The 23,865-nt window shown below is 30.7% G+C and overlaps 2 protein-coding genes across 4 annotated transcripts in view; one reads left to right on the forward strand and one right to left on the reverse strand.

Moving 5' to 3' along the window:
- Positions 1 to 814: 814 nt before the first annotated feature.
- On the reverse strand, positions 815 to 11,917 carry Dhfr (dihydrofolate reductase). The gene is made up of 5 exons (XM_014435862.3): positions 11,764 to 11,917; positions 9,652 to 9,807; positions 5,257 to 5,383; positions 2,912 to 3,021; positions 815 to 996 (listed from the first exon to the last, which is right to left on the reverse strand). Exons 1-5 carry the CDS (start codon positions 11,841 to 11,843, stop codon positions 915 to 917), a joined length of 555 nt encoding a protein of 184 aa, XP_014291348.1. The 5' UTR covers positions 11,844 to 11,917; the 3' UTR covers positions 815 to 914.
- Positions 11,918 to 14,952: 3,035 nt separating this feature from the next.
- LOC106690269 (uncharacterized) overlaps positions 14,953 to 23,865 on the forward strand; it is a 15,439-nt gene continuing 6,526 nt past the window's right edge. The window contains exons 1-7 of one of the 3 annotated variants that reach the window (XM_014435647.3): positions 14,953 to 15,037; positions 16,847 to 16,909; positions 17,051 to 17,119; positions 17,610 to 17,666; positions 18,188 to 18,274; positions 19,584 to 19,870; positions 22,012 to 23,506. In XM_014435647.3, coding sequence (XP_014291133.1) covers positions 15,025 to 15,037; positions 16,847 to 16,909; positions 17,051 to 17,119; positions 17,610 to 17,666; positions 18,188 to 18,274; positions 19,584 to 19,870; positions 22,012 to 22,029 — 594 coding nt within the window. In that variant the 5' untranslated portion in view covers positions 14,953 to 15,024 and the 3' untranslated portion in view covers positions 22,030 to 23,506. Of the gene's footprint in view, positions 15,038 to 15,084; positions 16,654 to 16,846; positions 16,910 to 17,050; positions 17,120 to 17,609; positions 17,667 to 18,187; positions 18,275 to 19,583; positions 19,871 to 22,011; positions 23,507 to 23,865 lie in introns of those variants that run through there. The other 2 variants (XM_014435634.2, XM_014435642.3) reach the window with 2 other exon arrangements.

Raw genomic sequence — 23,865 nt, forward strand, 5'->3', positions numbered from 1 at the left:
AGCTGTTAGGTTTTCTAGTGTTGTTGGTAGTTTTTAAGATATAGAGCTCCGAATGAAAAATTAGTGTTTTTTTAAGATTTTGAAACAGCCGCCATTTTTTATTCCCCCTACCTGTACATGGCAGACTCATCAATTTTGACTAGTTGTTATACATAGCTTTCATTAAAGTAATCAAAAATTGGGGTGAAATGACTGCCTTTTTTCTTCTTTTGTACTAAGGGCTTCATCAGGGCTAAAAGAGACACAAGTCTAATAAGGGAAGGGATAACATAAAATAAAAATAAACTAAGGACACACTAACAGAACACGCTAAAAGGCGTTAAAGGGGGGAAATAGAAGTTTTCCTTTTATGACTTATATCTTATTCCGTCTTTTAGTGTGTACAGTATTTTTATATATAATTGTTTTTCTACTGTTTTATTTCCTTTTTCATTAACTGTCTAATAGCTATTTGTAATTCTTGTTTATTTATACTTTTTACTGTACATCTTATTATTATTATTTTCTTCAATTTAATTTAATTAATTTCCATATAACCTTTCAAATATTTGAAATCATATTTACCCATACCTTATTTTAGTTTTATTTCATGTTATTTTATTTTAGTCGTTTATATCTTTTTTATTTCTGCAAAGTGGTGTGGCTGAACGCTGGTTCATATTAAATAGTTTAATTACTGTTTGAGTTGTTTTTTATTTTATTTTATTTTTTTTAACCGTGCATGGAACATTCATTTTCCTTTTGTACATTACACATGGTCAATCAAGTTCTTTCTAAAAAAAAAAAAAAAGATTGTTAAGAATAAAGCTCACACTTAAATTTATTATGGTTTATTTTAATAATTCATCACAACAGAATTGTAAAAACACAGTGCATATGTTTATCGGTATTTTTTCTTCATTTCAAGAAAACCTTCATTTTCGGCGTTTCAAAACAGTGTATTTGTAGGTAACACCATTTTCGTGTTGAAGTTCTTCAGGTACTCCTTCGATGCCACTATAAAAAAAAAAGAAGAAAAATAATAAATAATCAAATAACAGAATATATAGCTTAATAATCGATATTAATGTAATGTTTAACTTCAAATGTTACAATCATTCTGTATAAAATTGATTAGAATCCCAAAATTTGTCAACTGTCTAATGCTGATAAGGTTGGCTGAAAAACTTGAAGAGGTAGGTTACATAATCTTATCTTAACTTTCTAGTTATTCTTGAAAATTGTTTGCAATGAAATTTTTTAAAACAAGATAATTATGATTCATTTTGCATTCTCAACACTGAGTGATTTAAAAAAAAAAAAAATCATTTTTTTCCCCGAATGGAAAATTTCCATTCCTATATAACTTTTTAAGATGCCTTTTCCTCTTGCTATGATAATCGTTCTAATTCCGTTAGCGGAAGCTACGTATATGAAAAAACTAGCGTGAGATTCGTTAATGAGTAACGTCCGTTTTGAATCATTTTATCAGTGTATGATTTTAGTCGGGTCATGATAGTTTCATGTATTTTCATTTATTCAATTATAATTTTTTTAAAGATGAATCGACTTGGCCTGCTATGGAAAAAAGTAAAAAAATTAAACTAAAAATGTAAGAAAAAATCTGAATATTTTAGAGTCTCATTAATAATGGGAATAGAGCCGAAATTTATTCGAGAAGAATAAAGATACTGAGGGAAAAAGTTCAAAAGAAATTCGAGTTTTAATTTAAGTGCCTACTCTCAGACAAAGTATTAACACATAATGTATTTAAAACTAAATATCCAACACATTACAAAAGACTGATCTACATGACTGTATTAAGGCCAATCTGGACATAGGGAGTTGAGCTTTGGGGCTCCACTAAATCTTCAAATTCCTCTCGTATTCAATCCTTACAATCAAAAATCCTCGATGTTCCTTACTTTGTCACAAATAAAATCATACATAAAGACCTTAATGTTTCCAATATAACCGATCTAACCCGAACCAGATATCACTCCTTCCATTATAAACTCCCTAACCACTCAAACCCACTAGTTGCTGACCTTGCATCCTCTTCCATTCCTGACAATCCTGAAAAGAAAATGGCCACGAGACCAGCTAATGTTAAATGTCATTAGAGTGCTACTAATGGGTAGTTTCTCTACACGCCTGTAACACTCCAATGTAACATAGATCAGATTTACTAAATGTATTATAATGTACAATTGTAAATAGCAATAAATAAATATTAAAAAAAACTAAATAATCTGAATTCATCTCGTATCCAATCCTTACAATCTAAAATCCTTCGTAAAATCCTCAATGCTCCTTACTTTGTTACAAATAAAACCATCCATAAAGACCTAAATGTTCCTTATGTAACCGATTAAGCCCAACCTGATATCATTCCTTCCATTACAAACTCTCTAACCACCCAAACTCACTAGTTTCTAACCTTGCTTCCTCTTCTATTCCTGGCAATCCTCCGAGGCATCTGAAAAGAAGATGGCCTCGTGGCCTTATATTGTAAAAAGTTTTAGAGTTCTACAAATGGGTAGTTTCTCTACATGCTGTATCATATCATTATGATCTTACTTCAAATTTGCTTGTCGTATTTTATGTACAGTTGTAAATGTCAATAAATAAAAAAAAAAACTAAATAATCTACGTACACAAAATGTGACAAATTATTTTTAAAAAGGGCCTATAATATAAATAGTTTATAAATATTTACATAAATGTACATGTCCAATAGTTTCAATTAAAAAAAAAAAAATCATTAGGAATAATGAAAAAGATGGACAGGGGTGCGGTCAAAAGTAAACAAAAAATATATTCTTGAAGGTAGTCCGGGCAGTGGTTAATAAAGGTGTCAAAATATTATTTTGGCCTTTGAAATCGACACTGTTTACGATCTACTAAACTGAAACAAAAATAATTTACTTACTGGACTTCTTCATAATCCGATGGTATTTCCGGATAGAATGCATCGCACTCATATTTAGCATTGATTCTCGTCAAGTATATACCATCGCACATCGGCGAGTCCATAGCTTCCTGAAAGGAATATATTAATCAGTGATTCAGTTTTTGTATTTACAAATCATTGAAATATGAGCAAACAGAAGTTGAAAAACATTTTTTTCTAGGTCATTCGATGTGTATTTTTCTGATATTTTTAAGCGGACATTATTGACACGATTATATGAAACAACTGCGGCTTGTGGCAACAAAAACCAACGTCCAAATTCCAAATTCAGAAAAACGAATATGGAAAACTGAAGGTTCTCAGAAACGAGGATAGGTATAATATTATAGACATATTATAGACATATTATTAATATTATAGAAATCGTAAAAGTTAACATAAATCGATTTCCACCTGGCCGATCATATAATCGATTCTATTTTCGTCCTCAGCACCTTTGACAACATCTAAGGTGACCATAATATGTTAAAAATCGGCAATGTTAAAATAAATCGATATCATAAAATCTATAGAATTTTCATTTTCTGCATCTTCTTAAACACACCAAAGTTAACCCCCTAAATGTTAATAATCAGAAAAGTTATAATAAGCCGATTCACGATCTTAAAATCGATAGCATTTTCATTTTCGTCATTTGAAACATGTAAATGGACCTTTTATGGTAGAAATCAGAAATTGTGTTTTGTATCTTAAATACTCACAACTACATTTCGAAGTACTAGTTGAGGAAAGTATTTGCATTTCATTTTTACAACTACTGTATTTGTACTTGTGAGTTTCAAAGTACAGATACTATACTTGCAGAAAGGAACTGCAGTCCGTCAAATACAAAGTACTTGATCTATAAGTATAAGTATAAGATCTATAAGATATAGTACTTTATGTGTAAATACTTTCCAAGGACTTGTATCTGTACTTAGACACAAATGTAGTTAATTGCTGCCCAAATCAGCTATTTTCCGGACCAAAGTAAGTGCATAGCTTCAGCATTAATTTTCTTCTTCTCTTGTCTTACTAGTGCAAGAAGTGAATTTAGCATAGGATGAAAGGATGATGGGGTTGTTGCTTGCTCACTTTATAGGGAGTCCCGCAACTTCCAAAAGCACACATAGCAATTGTGAATATTAACTGCTAAACAAACTATTAACTAGCTGTTTCATTGTTTGAAAAAATGGCCCAAATTGGTCACTACTTAGTCTGATAGTAATGCCATCGATCATGAAACTTAGAGTAAAGGTGACAATGGGTCAGACAAAAAGTAAATAAGAATATGTCGACATTTTGAAAAAATAAGCAGGAAGTTCGGTTTTGTTCAATGTTCGACAGGAGATGATCTTAATTTGTCAAGGTTCTCAAAATTTTATTTCAGAAAAGCCCACACGTGTTTTAGCAAAAGTACATATAAAACCAAATTATTGATTATTAAGCATAAAGTGATCTTGCATAAGAAATAATATGCTGACCAACGTATTCTTGAGTACAGTAAAAGTGTTTCATTATTGTTATAAGGAGAGTGGAAATTATTAACTGAATCCTTCTAGCCAGCTCATGGATAGCATTAACGGTGGACTCTTATCCTCTACCCTTGAAAACAATTGCGTTATGACCCTCGCCTAGGAGATGCACAGCTGCAGGCGAAAAGTTTTACTATAACAATTTTAAGCCTGGGACTTCATTGACAACAGAAATTGAGCATGAAAACTTGTTGGATGGCTAAATTTAGAATATTTTGTATTGTTGATTAAAAGATTTGCAGCATTTTTTTTTTCGATTTATATTCGTTTGTCCCTTAAATTGTATGCGTTATTTTCGGCGCTTGCGCAATTCGTCTTCCTCCACAATACGAAAGGGATAACAGGTTCCAGATACTATTGTGATTTCTTAAACCGGATTCACATATTGCCACAAATCCAAATTCCAAAAAATGCTAAGTTAACTAAGAATGAACTTCAGTATCGACATGCTTGTGAGTTCTAGATAGCCAAACATAACTTATGTCGCCCTTTATCTTCGATTTACCCAATTTTTATTATGGGAATAAGCAAAATGAAGATAAGCGAAATGAACAGAAACAAATTTCGGTAAAGTAGTGTGTAGATTATAAAAATTCATAAAAATGGCACTTTGCTGACCTAAAATTCATTTCCGTTCTTAATATTAACGGAAATCTGTTCCAACCATCTTTAATAATGTTTTAATCCTCACTGTAGTTTTGGCTAGTGATGTCATCATGACGTATGACCTAAAAGATGGTAAGTTATAATATCTCTATTTGAGTTATGAACGTTTTAAAAATACTTTACCTTGTACAATGCGCCACCTCCGACTATCCAGATATCTTCGATCTTGTCAGACAAAGGTTTTGTGGTTAGGGCTTTCATTGCGTCGTCCAACGATTTGAAGACCGGAACGTCCGGGTTTCCTGAATCCCTAGGAATGTCAATAGCCAATGTTTATTTTATTTTCATTTCCAGATCGGATAGGGACAGCATAATTAAGTGAAATGACCTGTATTTATGTTACGGTTAATGTTAATGTTAAGGTATTGACCTTAAATACAAAATAACTTAATAAATGGAGATAATATTTTTTTTTAATCCTCACACCAAACTGAAAAGACAGGAAACTGCTCTTCGATTTCGACTATTACAGCACTTACTAGACAAACGGTCTAAACTTCCAATACATTACAAAAGACTGATCTATATGACTGTAATAAGGCCAATCTGGACATATGGAGTTGAGCTTTGGGGCTCCACTAAACCTTGGAATTCCTCTCATATTCAATCCTTACAATCCAAAATCCTTATAGCAATAAATAAATATTAAAAAAAACAAAAAAACTTTTTTCATTACACTCACTCTAATTATTAAATAATTTTATCTACAAATTCTTGATTTAACATTTTTAATAAACTTTTGCTAATGCTAAGTTAATAAAGTTACTGTACCGAACCTGGTATCCTGGTTGGTTAATAAATAAATATATCTACAGCTATACTTCCTCTCTTTAGCCAACTTAAAAAGAACAACAGTCATAAGCTGAATTACGTTGCATATTGTCGATTATGTCATGTCCAATTTATACTTGCAATGATGCACTTGCAACCACAACCGTAACCTCGCCAGTACCAATTCAGTTAGTAGCGGATCCTTGATATTTCTCCGGGAGGTGTGAAAGTGGAGTGTGAACACCAAGTCAACAAGATGTGAGAGGGATAAAAAGAAATTTTCGTAAATTCCCGTTTTAAAGTTTAAATATCCCCAAAAAATAATTTTTAAATTATAACTCATTGGATATTGTTTATAATGACCTCCAAAACACACATCATGTAAATGTGAAATAATAATTTTTAAAATCAATTATTGTTACAAAACACTAATAAAAATAACACATAAAGCAATACTGGTGAATAAGTTTATTTTTTTGTAAAACAATGAACATACTTGGCAATTTCAAAGGTCCACACCCCGGAAAAAAATCAGGTTCATCCTCTATATCAAATGTGGTTCTTGTAATTATTCCTCAGTGCACCAGGATATTCAAAACAGTTTATTGTTGACAATGGTACATAATTCGACCAGTATAATGACAAATTTATAATGAAGGATACTGATTTGAGTTTCCTCATTTTACGTCCACTACACCCTTACTTTAAGAAATCATAAAAGAAGCTGTTTTAAAATTGCTTTTGATCTTCTCTATTCCTTGGTCCATCAGCTAAAGAAAGGACTGTGTATTTGGTGGTAGAAATATAACCTTTATATATTTTTTTATATGATGGACAATTATCGATTATCAAGTTGCGATCAGATTAAGTCTATAAAATAAACTTGTCTCATCAGCGTTGTCTTGTTACTGTAGCTTCCTCGAACGTCGTTGTAAAAAGCTATCTTTTATAGTTCGGTGGTTCGTCAACATGAGCCATTTTAGCCAACTAGTTATAACCGAAGTTACTATATCCGTTAGTAAATACATTGCTAAAGCTCTTGAAATTACCATTTCAGAAATTCTCGATTCTATTATCGATATGTCGTTATATATAAAGCCGTTATAAGTAATATCTGTATGAAGATGTAGGGGAGAGAAACGAACCCCCGTATCCCTCTCTTCCTAATTCCGACTATTTCAATTGTCAATAGTGATGTAGTTTTGAATTTTTACTGCTATCGTCAAGTAGCGAACAAAGTCTAAACCAAAAAATTCCGCCAGTCATGTGATGATAACACGCATGAATATTTTCAAGGTATCTTCAATAGGACCATATCGTCAAATGAACAAAATCTTCAGCTCTGGGAATATGGGATCAAAAGAAACATAGAAATGAAAAGTTGAGGTCGTACGGTATAAAAAATATAATTAATTAGGATGTGATGTAAGGTATAATAAAGTGAGGAGCAGAAGCGTCACTCAAATCTCATTTTCCTCTCACTGTTGTTTAGAAAACATTAGATAAGTGATTTAATTGTTTCACTGATGGTTATAAACCACGACCAAGGGGTGGGGAGAGAGAAAAAAGTAGAAACTTACAAAAAGCACTTGTCTAACAAAAATCAATTTACATACTAATTGTCAATCCTATAACTCATCTTTTTATGGAGATGAGCTAAAGATTAAAAAAGCGACAAACAAATTTGGACATGTCTAAATTTAGACTAAAAATGATACTGACTTTTATGGATGGTACATTTCTTCATAAAACAACCCTACATACCGAACTTCAGGTCATTTGATTCGAATGGTCTCGGTGAAGGCGCCAAACTGTAGTAAAAGAGAGAGGAAATAAATGTAACAAAAATTTCTGAAAACCCAAAAAACCTATGGTACAGTGCCAAAGTGCATTATATTCAGGAAAAATAAGACGAAAATAGTGAATAGTTATAGTATGGTATTAAGGTGCACCGATATGTTTCCAATAACATTTTTATTAAAAAATGTTATCTTTTTTTTTATTAATATTTTGGTTTTTACTGTTTAGATAGGGTGAAGTGGACATTTTGTACACTTCTTATGATTTTGTCAATAGCAAAATGCTATGAATTACTATTTATAACAAATCGGTATAAATATATTGTTTTTATTTTTTGATGTTCACAATTGTATTTACATAAAAATACGTCTAGTAAATTTGTCGTAAGATCATTTAATACAAGCATGTAGAGAAACTACCCATTGATAGCACTCTAATAATATTTTTATATTAGAAGGGTTCAAGGCCTTCTTTTCAGACGCCTCGGAGGATTGTCAGGAATGGAAGAGGAAACAAGGATTGAAACCAGTGGATTTGGATGGTTAGGAAGTTTATAATGGAAGGATTGATGTCTGGTTTGGGCTAGATCGGTTACATATGGAACATTAAGGTCTTTATGTATGATTCATTTGTTACAAAGTAAGGAACATTGAGGATTTTGTATTGTAAGAATTGGATACGAGGGAAATTCGAAAGTTTAGTGGAGCCCAAAGCTCGACTCCGTATACCCAGATAGGCCTTATTATAGTCATATATCAGTATTTTGTAATAGATTGGATTGGAAGTTTAAGCCATTTGTCTAATAAGTGTTTTAATAGTCGGAATCGACGTGCAGTTTTCTGTCTTTTCAGTTTTGTGTGAGGATTCCAACTTAGTCGTTTGTCCAGATGTAGTCCAAGGGATCTGTTCGATAGGGATAAGAGCAACATTATTGAAGGAGACTGTAGGGCAGTCGGTAGGTTTACGACGAAGGGTAAAGGTGATTTAATGGGATTTGTTGGGATTTATTTTAATACGTCTATTTCGACACCATTCTTCGAGGATTGTGATTTGGGATTGGAGAGTTTGGGATGCAATTAAAGGGTTATTATGAACTGTGAGTACAATTATGTAATCTCCAAACGTGGTGAGGATAGTGTTAAGATCGGTTGGGATATCAGCTGTAAAGACTTTGTAGAGGATGGGACCGATGATACTACATTGAGGAACACCAGTGGACTGAGAAAAGAGGGATGAATAGGAACCATTGTGGTTTACTTTGAATAAATAACATTAGAAAAGTTTTTTTCACTTTTCTATTCTATCAGTGGTAAATAAATAACATTTTTATTAGAATTGCCAATGTTAATAATATTTCGCAACTGACTGGTTTACTATAAAGCTTACTCTGACAATCATCAAAATTTTAGCGCTTCACCATTAGCTATAGTTATTTTCATGGTAGTAGTCGTAATTAGTGTGAAATTAACATTCTCTAAAATCCACTCGTAATAAATCAGGAAAACTTTTCTATTGTTGTTATTCACTGATATAATAAGTAATTAACTGAGATACTAAACAATTGTGTAATAATTAGCAGTGTTTCATAAAAAAGTACGTTTTTATACTGTTCATGCCTGACTTCGATCAATTAATTTAACGCTTTAGGCTATAGGTGGGTGTTTCAAACAGTCAAATTACAATTATCTAACTATTTTTTATACCACATTTGCGTTGAATGTAATGTGTTATCATTAGACGTAATTATTTTTTATATGGAAGTGAATTATGCGATATAACAAAAAAAAAAAAAAATTAGTTCAGAACATTATAATGTTAGACAAATGAATATTGCTGTCCCTTGTACCCATTTGTCGCTCTGAGGATTAATTTTACAAATGTTGTAAATGCAACGAAATAAAAAAAAATCTTTGAAATGAAGAAATTAATATAAAATAAATAACTTACTTGATAGTGGTTGATATGACGACGTTCAATCGCCCAGGCAGTGGCCCGTCTTTGAGTGGAACAGACTCCCAAGACTTCCTTCCCATGACTACTGCGTTCTGTTTCGTCGGGTCCTTAGTGTCCGTTGTGATCCTCGTGTAGTACTCGAACTCTTTACTGAAATCATTATGTATCAATGCACGATTTGGATTTTATAATTATATAATTTGAATTTATGAGGTCAATTATGAATTTCTGAAGCCATATCAGACTATCTCATTGGTAAAACCTATCTGATATTATAGATCAATACAGCGAGTTTATTCAAATTATCCGTATCTTTTTTTCTTTATTTATTTTAATTTATACACGATAAACCACTATGGACATTTCTGACATGGAATGGGGGAGGTGGAAGAGAGATGATTCATATTTCAGTCGGAGACAATGAATGTTAATTTTTACAAAAACAAAATTAACATCGGAAGTCAATAGGTTCTATTATTCAAAAATAACTTCCAAGGTTTTTTTTAATCATTTCCTGCATATAAATATAAAGAGAGCTTTTAACATATTTCTTGATATGAGAGATTCTAACATCACCATTATCTTTATTTTTATTAAAGGTTGTTCTTGCTGTAACTCTTTTCGTGTTATGATCAAAGGCGTACCCAGGATCAAAACTTGGAGGAGGGGGGCAGCAAGCCATAGTCAATCTGGTTGTGACATTTCAGCACGAGAAAGGAGAATGAAACCAAAATTTTAAGAACATTATATATAATTATAGCAGTGCTTTATTAGTTAATATTTTTTGTTAAACTAATAATTTTTTTCACTCCTAGTGGGATCAGCTATCCCCTCCCGGATAAACCGGGAACGCCCATGGTTATGATATTAAATTAATGGTGTTTTTCAAATCAATGTGCTTTGATTAAAACTGTTGTTATGGCGTTAAGTAATTTATTTTTTATTATCAGTTTAAACGGATTCAATGACTCATGACGGGATACATCTGAACTTACTGTGAATAGAAAGATTTGTAATTCATTTTACCGTCGCTGGGCGTTAAATAAAATGAAAAAAAATTCACAAAACACTTTATTTTTTTTATTTGTTGAATTATCTCAAGGACCGCTGAATGGTGGACTAAAATTTATTTATTGTAAATTATTTTATGAAATTCCATCCTAAATTATGAATATATCCTATGAGAAAGGTTGAAAATGGTTTTTGTTAAAATCGAAGGAAGCATATCTTCATCAGCTGTTCGTTAAATAGCATCATAATATCTTAAACATGTATGATTGAGATCAGAGATGGGAACATATTTTTCAAATTTTTAAATTATTATTTACCGATTATTTGTTTAATGAAAACATGTATATCTGTGAGGCGGCCTTTTTATTTTATTGTTTTGTTTTTTCAAATAATAAAATGGTTTAGATAAGAAGGAAAAAAGGTACTGAAGTGGAAATTCATCTGTTTAATTTGTTTTGACAACTTTCTGAGTTCCGATTAAAGTTGGTGAATCATTTCCTTTAATACATTTCCGCATACCTTTTGAGTTATTTTATTAATACATTTTTGTTGCTACTTATCAAATTAGATTGGTATTACCACATCTTAAATACGTTGGCTATCTTCTATTATGTTTTTATATAACTTTCGCTTTTGCTCTCAACTCTCAGTTTAAATCCACCGTTTTTCTTGAATCATCTAACAATCCAGTTTTATTAAAAATATTTTAATTGCATTTTCTACGTTCAAAATGGACAGGGTTATTATTAATATAAACTGTAATAAGCCTCCTATCACGAAAGTGGAGTAAAAAAGAAGCAACAAAATCGGTTCAGCTTTTCAAGAGAAAATATGTAACGTATATATATATTATTATCATTAAGGCTTTGGAATAGGGATTCAAAAGAACTTTATTTTCTTCCTCTATCTCCATAATTGGCCGGCATTTAAAAATAAATACGGTTGCTAAAAATGTATATTTTTCCTTATTGGTAGTGAAGTGTTGTCTTCAAAATGATAGATTAGACATTGGTTTTGGTGAACTAGAAAGTTGTGACCTAAAAAAGAAAAAAAAATACCTTTAAAATAATATATAAGTATTTTTGCATTACTTACTCCAACTTCCACGGCAGGTCTCCCTTAAGTCCGATGCCCATGTTCTCATCGCAGGCAGCAATCAGCCTAAATGTGGCCATCTTACTCTGTTCGCTCTAGAGCAATGAATGATCTCTCACTGCCGCGTCTGAAAGCTTATCTTTCAAGAGCTCTTCAAGGCGAACTTGTCCATACTTCCACCATCTCAATCTTTCTAATTAGAAATCTAATTAATGATAGTTTCATAGTTGATTAAAATAAACCTGTTTTATTTATAATTCAGATTCGTAATAAGATTTCACTAATTATTGCTAATAATCATTAGATATATCGCCCCTTTGCTGCAGCAAGGTTATAACTTAAAATTCCCAGTTTTTCATATTATGAATTTGTTTTTTAAATACTTTATTATTTTTGTAAAACTACATAAGGAGTAATGTTTATTACTTTAAGTTTTCTTAATAAATTTAGTTAAATGATTGGAACATTTTTTTCATTTAAAAGCTATATAGGTGAGAATGCTTTTTAAGTTCTTGTATTAGATTTTATATTTGTCGGTGAGAAAAATAATTAAGCCTTAAAAATTGAGTGTTTTAGGATTCGTGAAAGCAATCTTTCGAGACAGCAAAAGAAAAATTGGTTGACGACTTTCAACCATTTTAGAATTACTTAAAACAAATGTAACAACTTTAGAACTTGTAACATACTGCAAAAACTTACAAGTTTATTGAAGCTTAAATTCTGCTATACAGAAAGTGAATGAACTTTAAAGACTTCTCTTGATTCCCATAATTCTCATGTATGTTACCACCGGTAGTAACACTAAAGTTTAAAAAGAGAGTGCTTGAAATATCAAGTTCGCAAGTTTTGAGAAGCTTAAAAACAGTTTGTCTAGAAAAAATAAAATAAACAGTCTTTAACCACAACCATTGAGTAAATTGTAGTGCAGTACGATAACACTAGGTACTGCGTGATGATTCTACACGTTGCGGCAGTGAAGCAACTGCCAATGCTTGATTTACCTAATAGTTGCTGGCATGACATTTACTGTCGTGATAGGCGACAATGGTGAGTAACTGTTGCAGAACAGTATGCTTCTGTCACTTAAGGCCCATTTACTAGTGATTTTTGTATTAAAATTTATTATAATAAAAAAAAAAACAGTACTAACATAAATTAAAGTATAATATAGATAAACAACCAGAAATGAAAATAAAATATCTAATGATAAGTGTCTAATTCCAAGATCATAACAAATAATGAAGGAATATGACTTCTTAATTACTCATATTTGAGGCTGGTTCTCACCGAACCGACAAATTTTAAATCCTAATAGAATAATATGGTTTTCATAAATCGCTGTACTTTCATGTTGGTTATATTACAGTCTCGGGAAACAATTCTTTCTGATATACACAATGACTTAATGTTTCAATCAACATTCACAATATTGAAAGATTTAACTGCTAATGAGCACTATCATAATGGATAAAAAAATCAAAACAGAAATTTTAATATGAATTTTAATGACTTTGGCAATCACTTTTACTATCATTCCTTCTACACAAACCGAAAGGGGAAATAAAAGATTAGTAGATTTAGAATAACTAATGCTTTGTTGTTATATGAGTTAGTCTACCAAAATGGTAGCACTCAGTTTATATTTTATCTAAGATTTTTATATATGTTTTTTGTCCCGTCTTGGGACAACTATTTGACAATAAAACATGTCTTAGAACAAAAATGATGTGAGTACATATACGAATTAATGTATAATTTTGTAACTTAAGTAAAAAATAATTTTTAATTTTTATAACGTTTGCACTAGGGAACTGGTAGTGAGTGGACTGGTTGGGTTGGCAAAAATTGTAAAAAAAGAAAGTTGATGATCTGGTAAGTGGTGACTGAAATACAAGGCATTACACTACTATCTCATAAAGTGCCTATATAATCATGCTGGTTATTATTCGGTCTCGGCAAACATTTTTTTCTGATGGACACATTGTATAAAAAAAAAAATTGTATTCAAAATACAAAAATTAAAGGAAAAAAAATTGCATAAGTACAAAAAAACTGATGTAAATGCATGAGAAAAAAAGGGGGAAACAGAAGACTGGAAAAATAGTTTTAACCGTAAAGTTTTGGAAAAATTGAATAGAGCAGGGCATTTAAGGTAATATATTTATACCACTTGTTCCCAACCTTTTTTTGGAAAAGCTCGGCAATAGGAAAATGATGAAACCTTTTTGGCAGAAGAAGGTGAATGTCGGAACTCCAATATCATTTGATTCAAATAGAGTGTCAAATGCCGTAATTTCAGCAAAAGCTAAGAAATTCTAGGAGTCCTACACAAACCCGCGCAAAACTGAAGAAACTCTGAGATGGTAAGGTTCAAATCTGTGACTAGTTGACTTGGAATAGCCCATTACTAAATTATTTCTCGGAACCCATGGAAGAGCCTCACGGAACTCCGGTTGGAAACCACTGCTTTAGACACGCATATTTTCATCATAATATTTTATCTTATCTGTTCTAATAATGAGAACGATGATTTTTGGATATACAGAATTAACCTAGAACTTGTCTTAATAATAGTATAAAGAGGTTTTGAATTCTTCTTCATTGGAACTTGTGCTGTCAACTGTCACGGAAAAAAAATTTATTCATTCAAAAGTAATTATTTAAATAATTCCCTTTATTCAACTATTAGTAAAAATAGCTAAACCTGTACCACTACAACCTATGAAGAGTCTAAAGTGCAATACTTTGTAAGAAAGTACCGTTACTATACCAACGGTTGTGCAAGGAGGTGATTTGATCAAAATCACGCTTCCCCACCAGATTTTTACCCAATTAAGGGTAGCCGCTTTATGGGCTATCGAACATACAGGGCTGACTCACAGCTACAGTAAAACAGATAATTATCTGTTCTTATTCGAAATTAAATAATTTTCTTATTATTATTGGAACCCGAGAGCTGGAGTTATTAGCATTGGCAAACATTGGTTTTATTGGTAAAAAATATTTTAGTTGTTTAGTTTGTATTATTCCCATTGATAGAATAATAATTTTGTGCGTTACAGCTAAAAATCTTTAAATATGAGTAGAACCTATATACTATAATTTCAGAATCTGAGAAATTTGAGCTGATATCTCCAAGCTGCTGTTGGTTTTATAGTACCTCTTTGGCTTATTTACAAGCATGTTCTGTTGTAGGTGAGGTTTCATTATTCGAAAGTGATAACGATATGAAAAGATAGATGATAATATTTTTATGTATAAATGGACCAGTGTGGTTAGTAGAATCAAATTTGAAACATTATTTCATTTAGTGGAATAATTTGTGGCAAACAATTTAGAGAATTCTTTGATGCCAGTCTACATGATATATGGGTTTGGAAGTGATTAATTGGATTTAAACATATGTTTTGTTTTTTAATATAAAAGTAAATCTTTTACTTAAGACGTGTTTCCTAGCAATGTTTTATTTTCGTCTTGTATAACATGCAATCCTCCCCTTTTGGAATATATTAAATTTTTAGGATTGCTGTCAGAAATATAATTATGAAAGAGAGTTAACTAATTATTAAGGACCGACTTAGTGTTGGATATTAGATATAGGTCTTAACAGTGAATGTATGTGGGCCATAACATCATCTGTAAATAAATTGTTAACACTACTTTTTTTAATTTTTCTGCCACTCTAAAACCTTTTTATTCTGACCACTACAAGATGATCTCCGTGACTTAATATATAGTTCTCCATCTAGATATAATACACAATTTTTATTGTTTTTGGTTGAATTAAATTTTGTAGAAGAAACATATTTATTATTCAAGGTAGCAATTCAGAACTCAAGCTCCAATGACAGATAATTCAAAACCTACTTATACTATTATTATTACTGCTCTAATTAAATCATAGCCATCAAGTTTTGAACACTTTGCTCGCTCACTTTTCTGAAATTATCGATTTAATAGTTTTGCTAATTTGTTCACTTATAATTATATTTATATTGTTCCATGCAAGTTATTCAATCCTTACTTTTTAAAATTTAAAAATAGTGTTTAGAATTATATCAAATTACCTATCTGTATTAATATGTTGTTTTATCAACAATCATTCTCTGGTGATATTGACTTAAGTCGGTAGGTCGAAAGGAATTGTAGAGGGAGTATTCCGCAAGCTTGAATCCAATGTAAGAAGCCTAGGATTAATAGTCAACATATCAAGGCAGAAGTAAGATCAAGAATATTGCCAGGACCCAGTCAGCACAATCTGGAGAAGGAGAGTGAGCTTTGATTCTCATTTCAGAAAGTGAATGAGGTTATATTGTCATGAACCAAGGTAAACTTTAGCAGTGATATTGCTACCAAAATAAAGATCTGGATTATTACTGCAAATTGGTGTTATTTTTTTATTAAGGCCTGGAAATAATTGTAATATAAGAGCCACAGAGTTGATCCTCCACAAGATATAGTCTGTTCCTAGCTTGGATGATATGCATTCTTTTCAAATATTTGAAAGGCGATTACTTCACTGTATGGGGGAGTATAAGTCGTGAATGAGTGGTGATGGTGTACTAATCAGTAAAACAGTAAGGCTAGTGTAGGATGGTTCGGCCCATAATGCAAGATGCCTGCATGGATTCACCAGTGGAATGTGGCAGCACAAGATCATGAAAGCTAGAAAACTGATCAAGAAGCACCAGGTTTTCCCATGCATATTAGAGGCTTGGTGAGCGCTAGGAAGATCTCCCAACCACAGAGTTGATCTGTGGCTGGTGAAAAAGAATAAATAAATTATCTGTCAGAGCCAGGCTTGGATTAAGAGTTCAGTGCTTCATCTATTCTTCCACCCCATTTACTCCCTAGACCTATATGAAGATCTATAATATATGAATAATTTAGGTCATGTGTATTTCATCTATTATTTTAATATTTCATGTTACATTTATGTGTTTGTACTAAAAAATAGTTTACTTTCAATTTTAATTTTTCTTCAACTGAAATGTGCTGTATTTTAGCTAGTAAAACTTGTACACATGTTGTATAAGCTATATATGCCATCTTATAAAAATAAAATAAAATATTTAATTTACAGGTACATCACAAGGTATTCCATCTAAAGTTGTGATCAAGGATGAATTAGACATTGATTGTGAAGGTATTCCGTTACTCGTGTATTATATTTATTTAACTTTAATGTAGTATTTCATCCTTTTTTTCTTATATACTTGCTAAGAATACTTTTATTGATTTAGATTTTAAACCAGTTTATTTATATTTTTCTGTTATGTTGTTTTAGACTATAATAATGGCTGTGGAGGTAGCGGAGAGATTAAAATTAAACAGGAGCCTTTTTCTTCAATATCAGGTTAGTACATTTTGTAAATTTTATTTTGTAGCCCTGCAATGTGGTACGAAACATTGGTTCCTGATAGTTTTTTTTTTTTTCTAACAATAGTTTCTTGCTATCTTTCTTACTTTACTAAAAAGCATCAGAAATACTTAATATGAAAGGAATATGGTCCGGGTGCGGTCAAGAAAAACTCAAATAGTAGAAATATACTATTTTATTTTAATGAGCCAACGTTTCGCCCGTTAAAACAAATTAAGAAATACTTAATGTGTTTATAATGTAAGGATTAAGTATGTGTGATATCCAAAAACTTGTTAGATTGATAAACAATATAGAAATATGTTTCAATCCGATAGGGTCTACCAATAACCTTCAAATTATTAGTGGGCATTATTTTGCCATATTTATTATTATTATCGGTTTCTTTTCAGCTCTTGGCCTATGATCTTAATTTTGAAGAAATATCAATTTGTTCTTTCTAAAAGGCCTTGGTCTTTGTTTGCAGGTGCTGATGATAATGAGGAAAAGAAACAAGATGACGATTTTCCCATCGTTGAATATGGTAATGCAATTGTATGTTTATTCTCAATATGTTATGTGTCAATTTATATTTTTGTTTTTGGTTATTCTTCGAGTTTCGTAAATGCTAACAACTCTGCAGATGGACAAAAAGCCACGCACTGTTTGTAAAAGTACTTTGCCCTTTTTAATTAGTTTTGGGCCTTTTTAGGAATAATAAAGGAATGATTTAAACCTTTATTCAATAATAAAACTTAAAAATGATTTTTCATCTGAAAGTTAAAGAAAATAAACATAATAAAAATATGTAAGCACATAGAAAAATTTATGAAGGTTGTGATACAAAGAAAGTTGTAATATAAGTTTGCTTCAACGTTGATTTTCTCTTTATGTAATTTCTTATTTATTTTTCTTTATGAATAGATTTTAGAGAAAATTCACTTCAAATTTATTTATTAGGAATGATAAACCTTCCTTGTGTCTTTTCTGCGAAGTCAGTTCAGATAATCAACACTCAGCTATATATTTAAAATAGTTTATCTTCATATATTTTTTCTTCTTCAGGGAAACGTTGTTGTGTGTGGTTGAAGGAAGATCCGGCACCCCTGTTAGCACAAGATCCTTGCCTTCCTTTATTATCACTTCCTGAAGGTAATGTTCATTTTTCATTTATTCCATAAACAAACTTCCTGAAAAACAAAAATTTCATATCTTCCTTATAAATGTTTTAAGATTCTTTTGATTGATTTTAGAAATTATAATTTTCTGTCACATTTCTAGGGAAAGGGGTAAAAGTAAATTGGCCGAAATAGGTCATGTGTTTTAAACATTGTAGAAAACTTTGACTTATACTACTTTACTACTGTTCCTAGATCTATTATTTAGTTTGATTCTGTATTTTAAAAAATGTAGATAGCAGGCTCAAATAGATAATATATTTAAGTGGGCTTTTTGTCACCTCTCACTTTAAAGTTAGTTATGAATATCTTTATACAGCTAGTACTCATCTTAGGACGAATAATAAAAAATAAATAATTTTTTTTTATTTGGTTTTGTAATCAGTCCTTCTGGCATAAAACAATGATTTCATTTAAATTCAAAACAAGACAATTCAATCGATTTTGTCTAAAAACAGAATGTTGTTTATTTAATTTAATGGTTAATTTAATCTATTCCATCAGCCAATGTCCCATCGGTACCTAATATCTAACAAAGATGAATACATTTTTTACCCAAATACAATATATATGTTATTATTTTCATATATGTACGTCTACCAAACAAATAAAATATTGTTATGTAAATAATAGATGTAAACACTTCTAAGGTTGCGAGTTCGAGCTCGGCCCCATCCAGGATTTTTACAAGCATAAAATTATACAAAACTCACTCACAGCCTCCTGGGCATTTGTGAGGCCCGTTAGCCTATGGGTGGCACTCACAAAAAATAGGTGTGGGAGTGACGAACCCACCCTACGAAAAACCACATCAAGAAATGCGCGATGTATTTCCTAATACATCCCACGAGGACTTAGACCTCCATGGTCTGTCGCCCATGTAATGATGATAATAATATATAAATACTTAGATGTTAAATTTTTTTTCCGACCTACGGTAGAGATGGATGAACGACAGTTCCCTATTATAACTTGAGAACTGACTGATGCTGTCAAAGTAATATGTTTGTTATACTAACAAATTATTCAAAAAATATGTTTTTGTTTTGAATGCACATAATCTTGAGATTCAAAATATTTCACCAACTGAAAATGATAGTGGATTTCATTTGAAATATTTCAATTATCGGAGCTTATGGCATGACATTAATTATTTATCGGTAATATATATATGTATTGTTCCTAGGTATTGGGAAAGCATGCATTTATATAAACAAAATATAGCAATCCTACCTACTTAAATATTAAAAGTAATAAAATAATGAACTAATTTACACTTTTAGGTACTGAAATCATTAAAGTGAAACCAATCAACTATACAAAACCCATGAGGTTTCAAAACGATAATGAGGATATAAATATGTCCAGTAGTTCAAAATACTCGACTAGGAATGAGAAAAAAAGTACAAAAGATGAATTTGATGCCATCAGTACCATATGGACTTCAAAACTGCTAAAACTTGAAGAGACTCAGAGAGTATTAGCTGAAGATCTTATAAATCAAATCTTGAAAAAGGGTTTCTTCAAAGACTTAACTCCAAATACAGTGTTATACGATGGCAAATACCAGGTTTGAACCTTGTATCCTTTTTAGTTTTTGTAAATATTTTTTTTCATTCTTATTAAATCTTGTTAAAAATATTTTTATTAAAATAAATATTTTGGATACCACTTTTCTTTTTTAATTTGATTCAATTTTTCATTCAAATCTTTTGTATGCAAATATAATTTAGTTTGCAGATCTTAAAGACAAAGGTTTTTAAATGTGACTGCTAGAGATGTTTTTCAATATCAGAAGATATAAGGGTCATTTTCATCAGATTTTTTAAATTAACGGCCAAGCATTTACAATACATTGTTTTCATAAAAAAATCTTAATTTTAGTTTGTTTAATACTGCCTGTTATTAGGTGCAATACCGCTATTTTGATTTGAAAATGATATTGTAGAGAAATATTTTCTAATTCTTGAAAAATTTTGAATTTGAGTTTTCGATAGAAATACACGTTTTGAGGCCCCAGCATACAAATAACCAAGAATCACGAATTGATCTGTGGGTATATGTGTCTGTGAACAGTCTAGCTCTTAAATGAAAAGTTACCTCAAACTAAATTACATATTTAATGCCTGAGATTTTATAACAACTTTTTCAATTAAATCAACTCACTGGTAGTACCACTTAATATAGATTTTTAGATATTAGTCTTTATTGAAATAGTTTGGCAGAGATTAAATACCAAATTAAAAAAAAATATATTTTAAGTATCTTTAATTTTATTTATTTGAAATAATAAACCATATCTCATTGGCAGAAGTAATAAAATATGAATCTATATGATCCATGAAAGAATTTGATAAAATAGTAAAAAAGAAAAAGGTTTTCACGTAACTAAAAGAGACTGGGAAATAGTCCCCCCCCCCTTCCCTTTTGTAGGCGCCCGATCTTGTTTAACTGTCTTTTGTTTAGTTGTCTTTTGTCAAACTGTTGTATTCTAGGCAGGAACAAATTTGATAATCATTTTTCATCTCAATATACACTTAAAAATAAAGTTTCACAGCAACAGAAAAAAAAAAATTAATCAAAATTTTTAAGTATCCTTAATTTTGTTTATTTGGAAAAATTAACCATATCTCATTGTTAATAGTAATAAACAACGGATGAATATAAAATATAAAAGAATTTGATAATTGTTTTTCCATGATTAGTATTTCGATTAATAAGTAAGATTTTACTTTCAACTGATCTATATATGTAGTAAATAGGAACTACTGTAAATAAGTATATAACATTATAATATAAGTAAATAGGTACAGCAGGAAGTATTGTCATCCTGAACAATGAAGAAGTTGCTGTTTTGAAATGTAAAAGAATTAATTTAATCTCAGAGTAGGGTATGAGAACGTTGTGTGATGTAGGCACCAGATTTTTTCCCTGAGGATTGATTCAAAGCAATCCCACCTTCAAGATTATTAGTGAACCATATTTTGACAATGTTCCCTGTTGCTCTGCTGGCCCCACTAGCAAATGCCTATCCTCTGGCATTACTCCATATTATTACTTAGAACTGTTGCCAAAGTTGAATGGCAACAATGGCTTATTCAGTTAATTTTTTGTTTTGATATGTGTCTTGTGGATGCAAACTTTTATCATCAAAATGGTAACTATTTTTATTCATCCTTATGATTGCTACTTTAATTTTATTGGTTTGTAACTGTTAATAAAAATATTCTTTCCTAAGCATGTTGTCACATTGTTGGTCTGGTTTCTGATTTTCTTTTTTTGCCTGTTTATGCCCCATCAAGATGAAGGCTATATTGAATGTGATTTCTCTTTTATGTTACCTTTTATATCTGTTACTTTTCAAATAACATACATGAGCAGTTGGTAACACTCATGTTTTAAAACCCTGAGTTTTCTTCATCATATAGACTATTTTTACTGTATTGCCTTTGCCTATTGTTAAATTTTTGTACAAACTTCTATATAGATAAAATTCATCATTACTATATTTCTTATTTGTATATTTTCAAATGTTTTTCAATAGCTTATGAATTAACTAATTACAATTACTAAGTTTTTATATCATTCGAGTTAAATAATCAAACCTGATAGAGAAAAAAAAATAGAGCATTTCATCATGAGAGTATATCAACCTCCCTCCTCTTAACATAATCATGGATATTACTTATTTTTATAAACTGATCCTTTCAGGGATCCTTGACGCCTTAGCAGATGTGAATATGCATAGAGGAAAGGAAGTTTGATCCTGCAAAAGAAAGGAAAGAAGAGAAGAGATGTCTTATGAGAAAAAAAGTAAAAGATATGACAAAAAGTGAACATGACACTGTCACTATATGAAGTGTAAAATGCATGGCAGTTGCTGCTGGAGGAAGTCAGGCACCTTCAGGGGTTGTATTGATGATAAGAGATACCATTAGGTCTATAGAACACTTCAGGAAATCCATAATGATATCTGTGAAAAATCTAATAATATACAGCATAAAGAAATTTATTCCTTCCATTCTCCACACTGGAATGCTTTATTTAGTCAGTTATAAAGAATAAAAAATAAAAAATTTAATTTTTCATAGTACCTGAGTGCTTATCATGGCCCTCTAGCTATCGAGGCATATTTGCACCCAATACTAACCATGTTATAGAGATGCCTCCTTCATGAGTAACTGTGCACTTTTTTTGTGGGTGGACCTGCTCTCAATACTGGCAAAACAAACATACTTCTACCTCTTTCCAATAATTTCAAAAGTGTAATAGTTTGAAGACTGCTGCTGTAATTCTTTGAATCTTCCTATGGTTAAGGGACACCATATGGAGTTCAATGGGCTCTAATAAAAATGAACAGGTAATAAATCGGTAGCTCACAGCATATGTTAATTTGGATTAACTGAGAACTCTGACTTGAGAAATATCAGGTTGGAGCCTTTTAAGGGTTATAGAAATCCTATATTCTAGCCTGTAACCAATTTAAAACGAATATTTTACACGGAATTTCTGCCATATAAGAGATAGAAACAAAAAAGCTTTTTTCCTCATATACCACTTTAATTCTTACAAGAGAGATCTTTTAAACAATAGTCCATTGATCTAGATCACTCACTCTTAAATTATTGGGATGAGGAGAATAAAAAACAGTAAACCTTTGCTTGTTGAATTTATTTACAGTGTTTTATTTTTTGTTTTTTTTTCACAGCCATGAAACATGAACATTCACTTTACAAAATAAACTACTTTTATAAATGTATAAAATCCATACCAATTCCTCAATAATGATATGTAATATGTATTTTAAGTTTTAACAGAGGTTATAGTTCTTATATTATTTATAAAAAGTAGTTATAATTTATTTATAAAATTAAACTGTGATTTAATACATATAAAAACCTATTTAATTTTTTTTTTAATCCTTAATTTCAAATGACTGTAAACAATCAAATGCTAAAATGAAATAACATACTACACACAAAATCATCAAATGATTAAGAAAAAATCATTACAATAAGATAAATTATACTATGCCATAGTCAATCAATCCATACTTCAGACAAAACTTAGTCTAGTTTGAAGGTTACTGATTTTAATTGTAAATAGTATAAAATGTTTAACAATGATCGGTCGATACATATAAAATTTAAATAAAGTCATATAATATAGAAATAAGAAATATGATTATTATATTTATGGTCAATCAACTATTTGAAGGAACAAAAATAGTGCATCAACTGTAATTTCAACAGAGAAATGCCATGAGGAAGTATGACTAAAATTATAAAATTCTTGTAAAATTTTAATAGCCTTTGACAAATCCTTCAATTGACTTGAAAGGTTATAACATTAGGGCTCCGCTTATTTACTTAAAAAAAGGAAGAATTGTAATAACAAGAAAAAAATATTGTGAGAAGATGGTGACCAAGAGGATGTGGTCCGTGGAGTAGTAGTGAACACAAATAAGCAGAACCTAATTCATTTTAAAGTCCTGTAGTGATATAGATTGTATTAGGTATAAAGCTAGTGATTTAAATCTTGGCAGTAACAAAATAAAATAGGTTT

Source organism: Halyomorpha halys, unplaced genomic scaffold (assembly GCF_000696795.3).
Source record: "Halyomorpha halys isolate HHAL.00 unplaced genomic scaffold, Hhal_1.1 Scaffold50.1, whole genome shotgun sequence".
Taxonomy (NCBI): domain Eukaryota; kingdom Metazoa; phylum Arthropoda; class Insecta; order Hemiptera; family Pentatomidae; genus Halyomorpha; species Halyomorpha halys.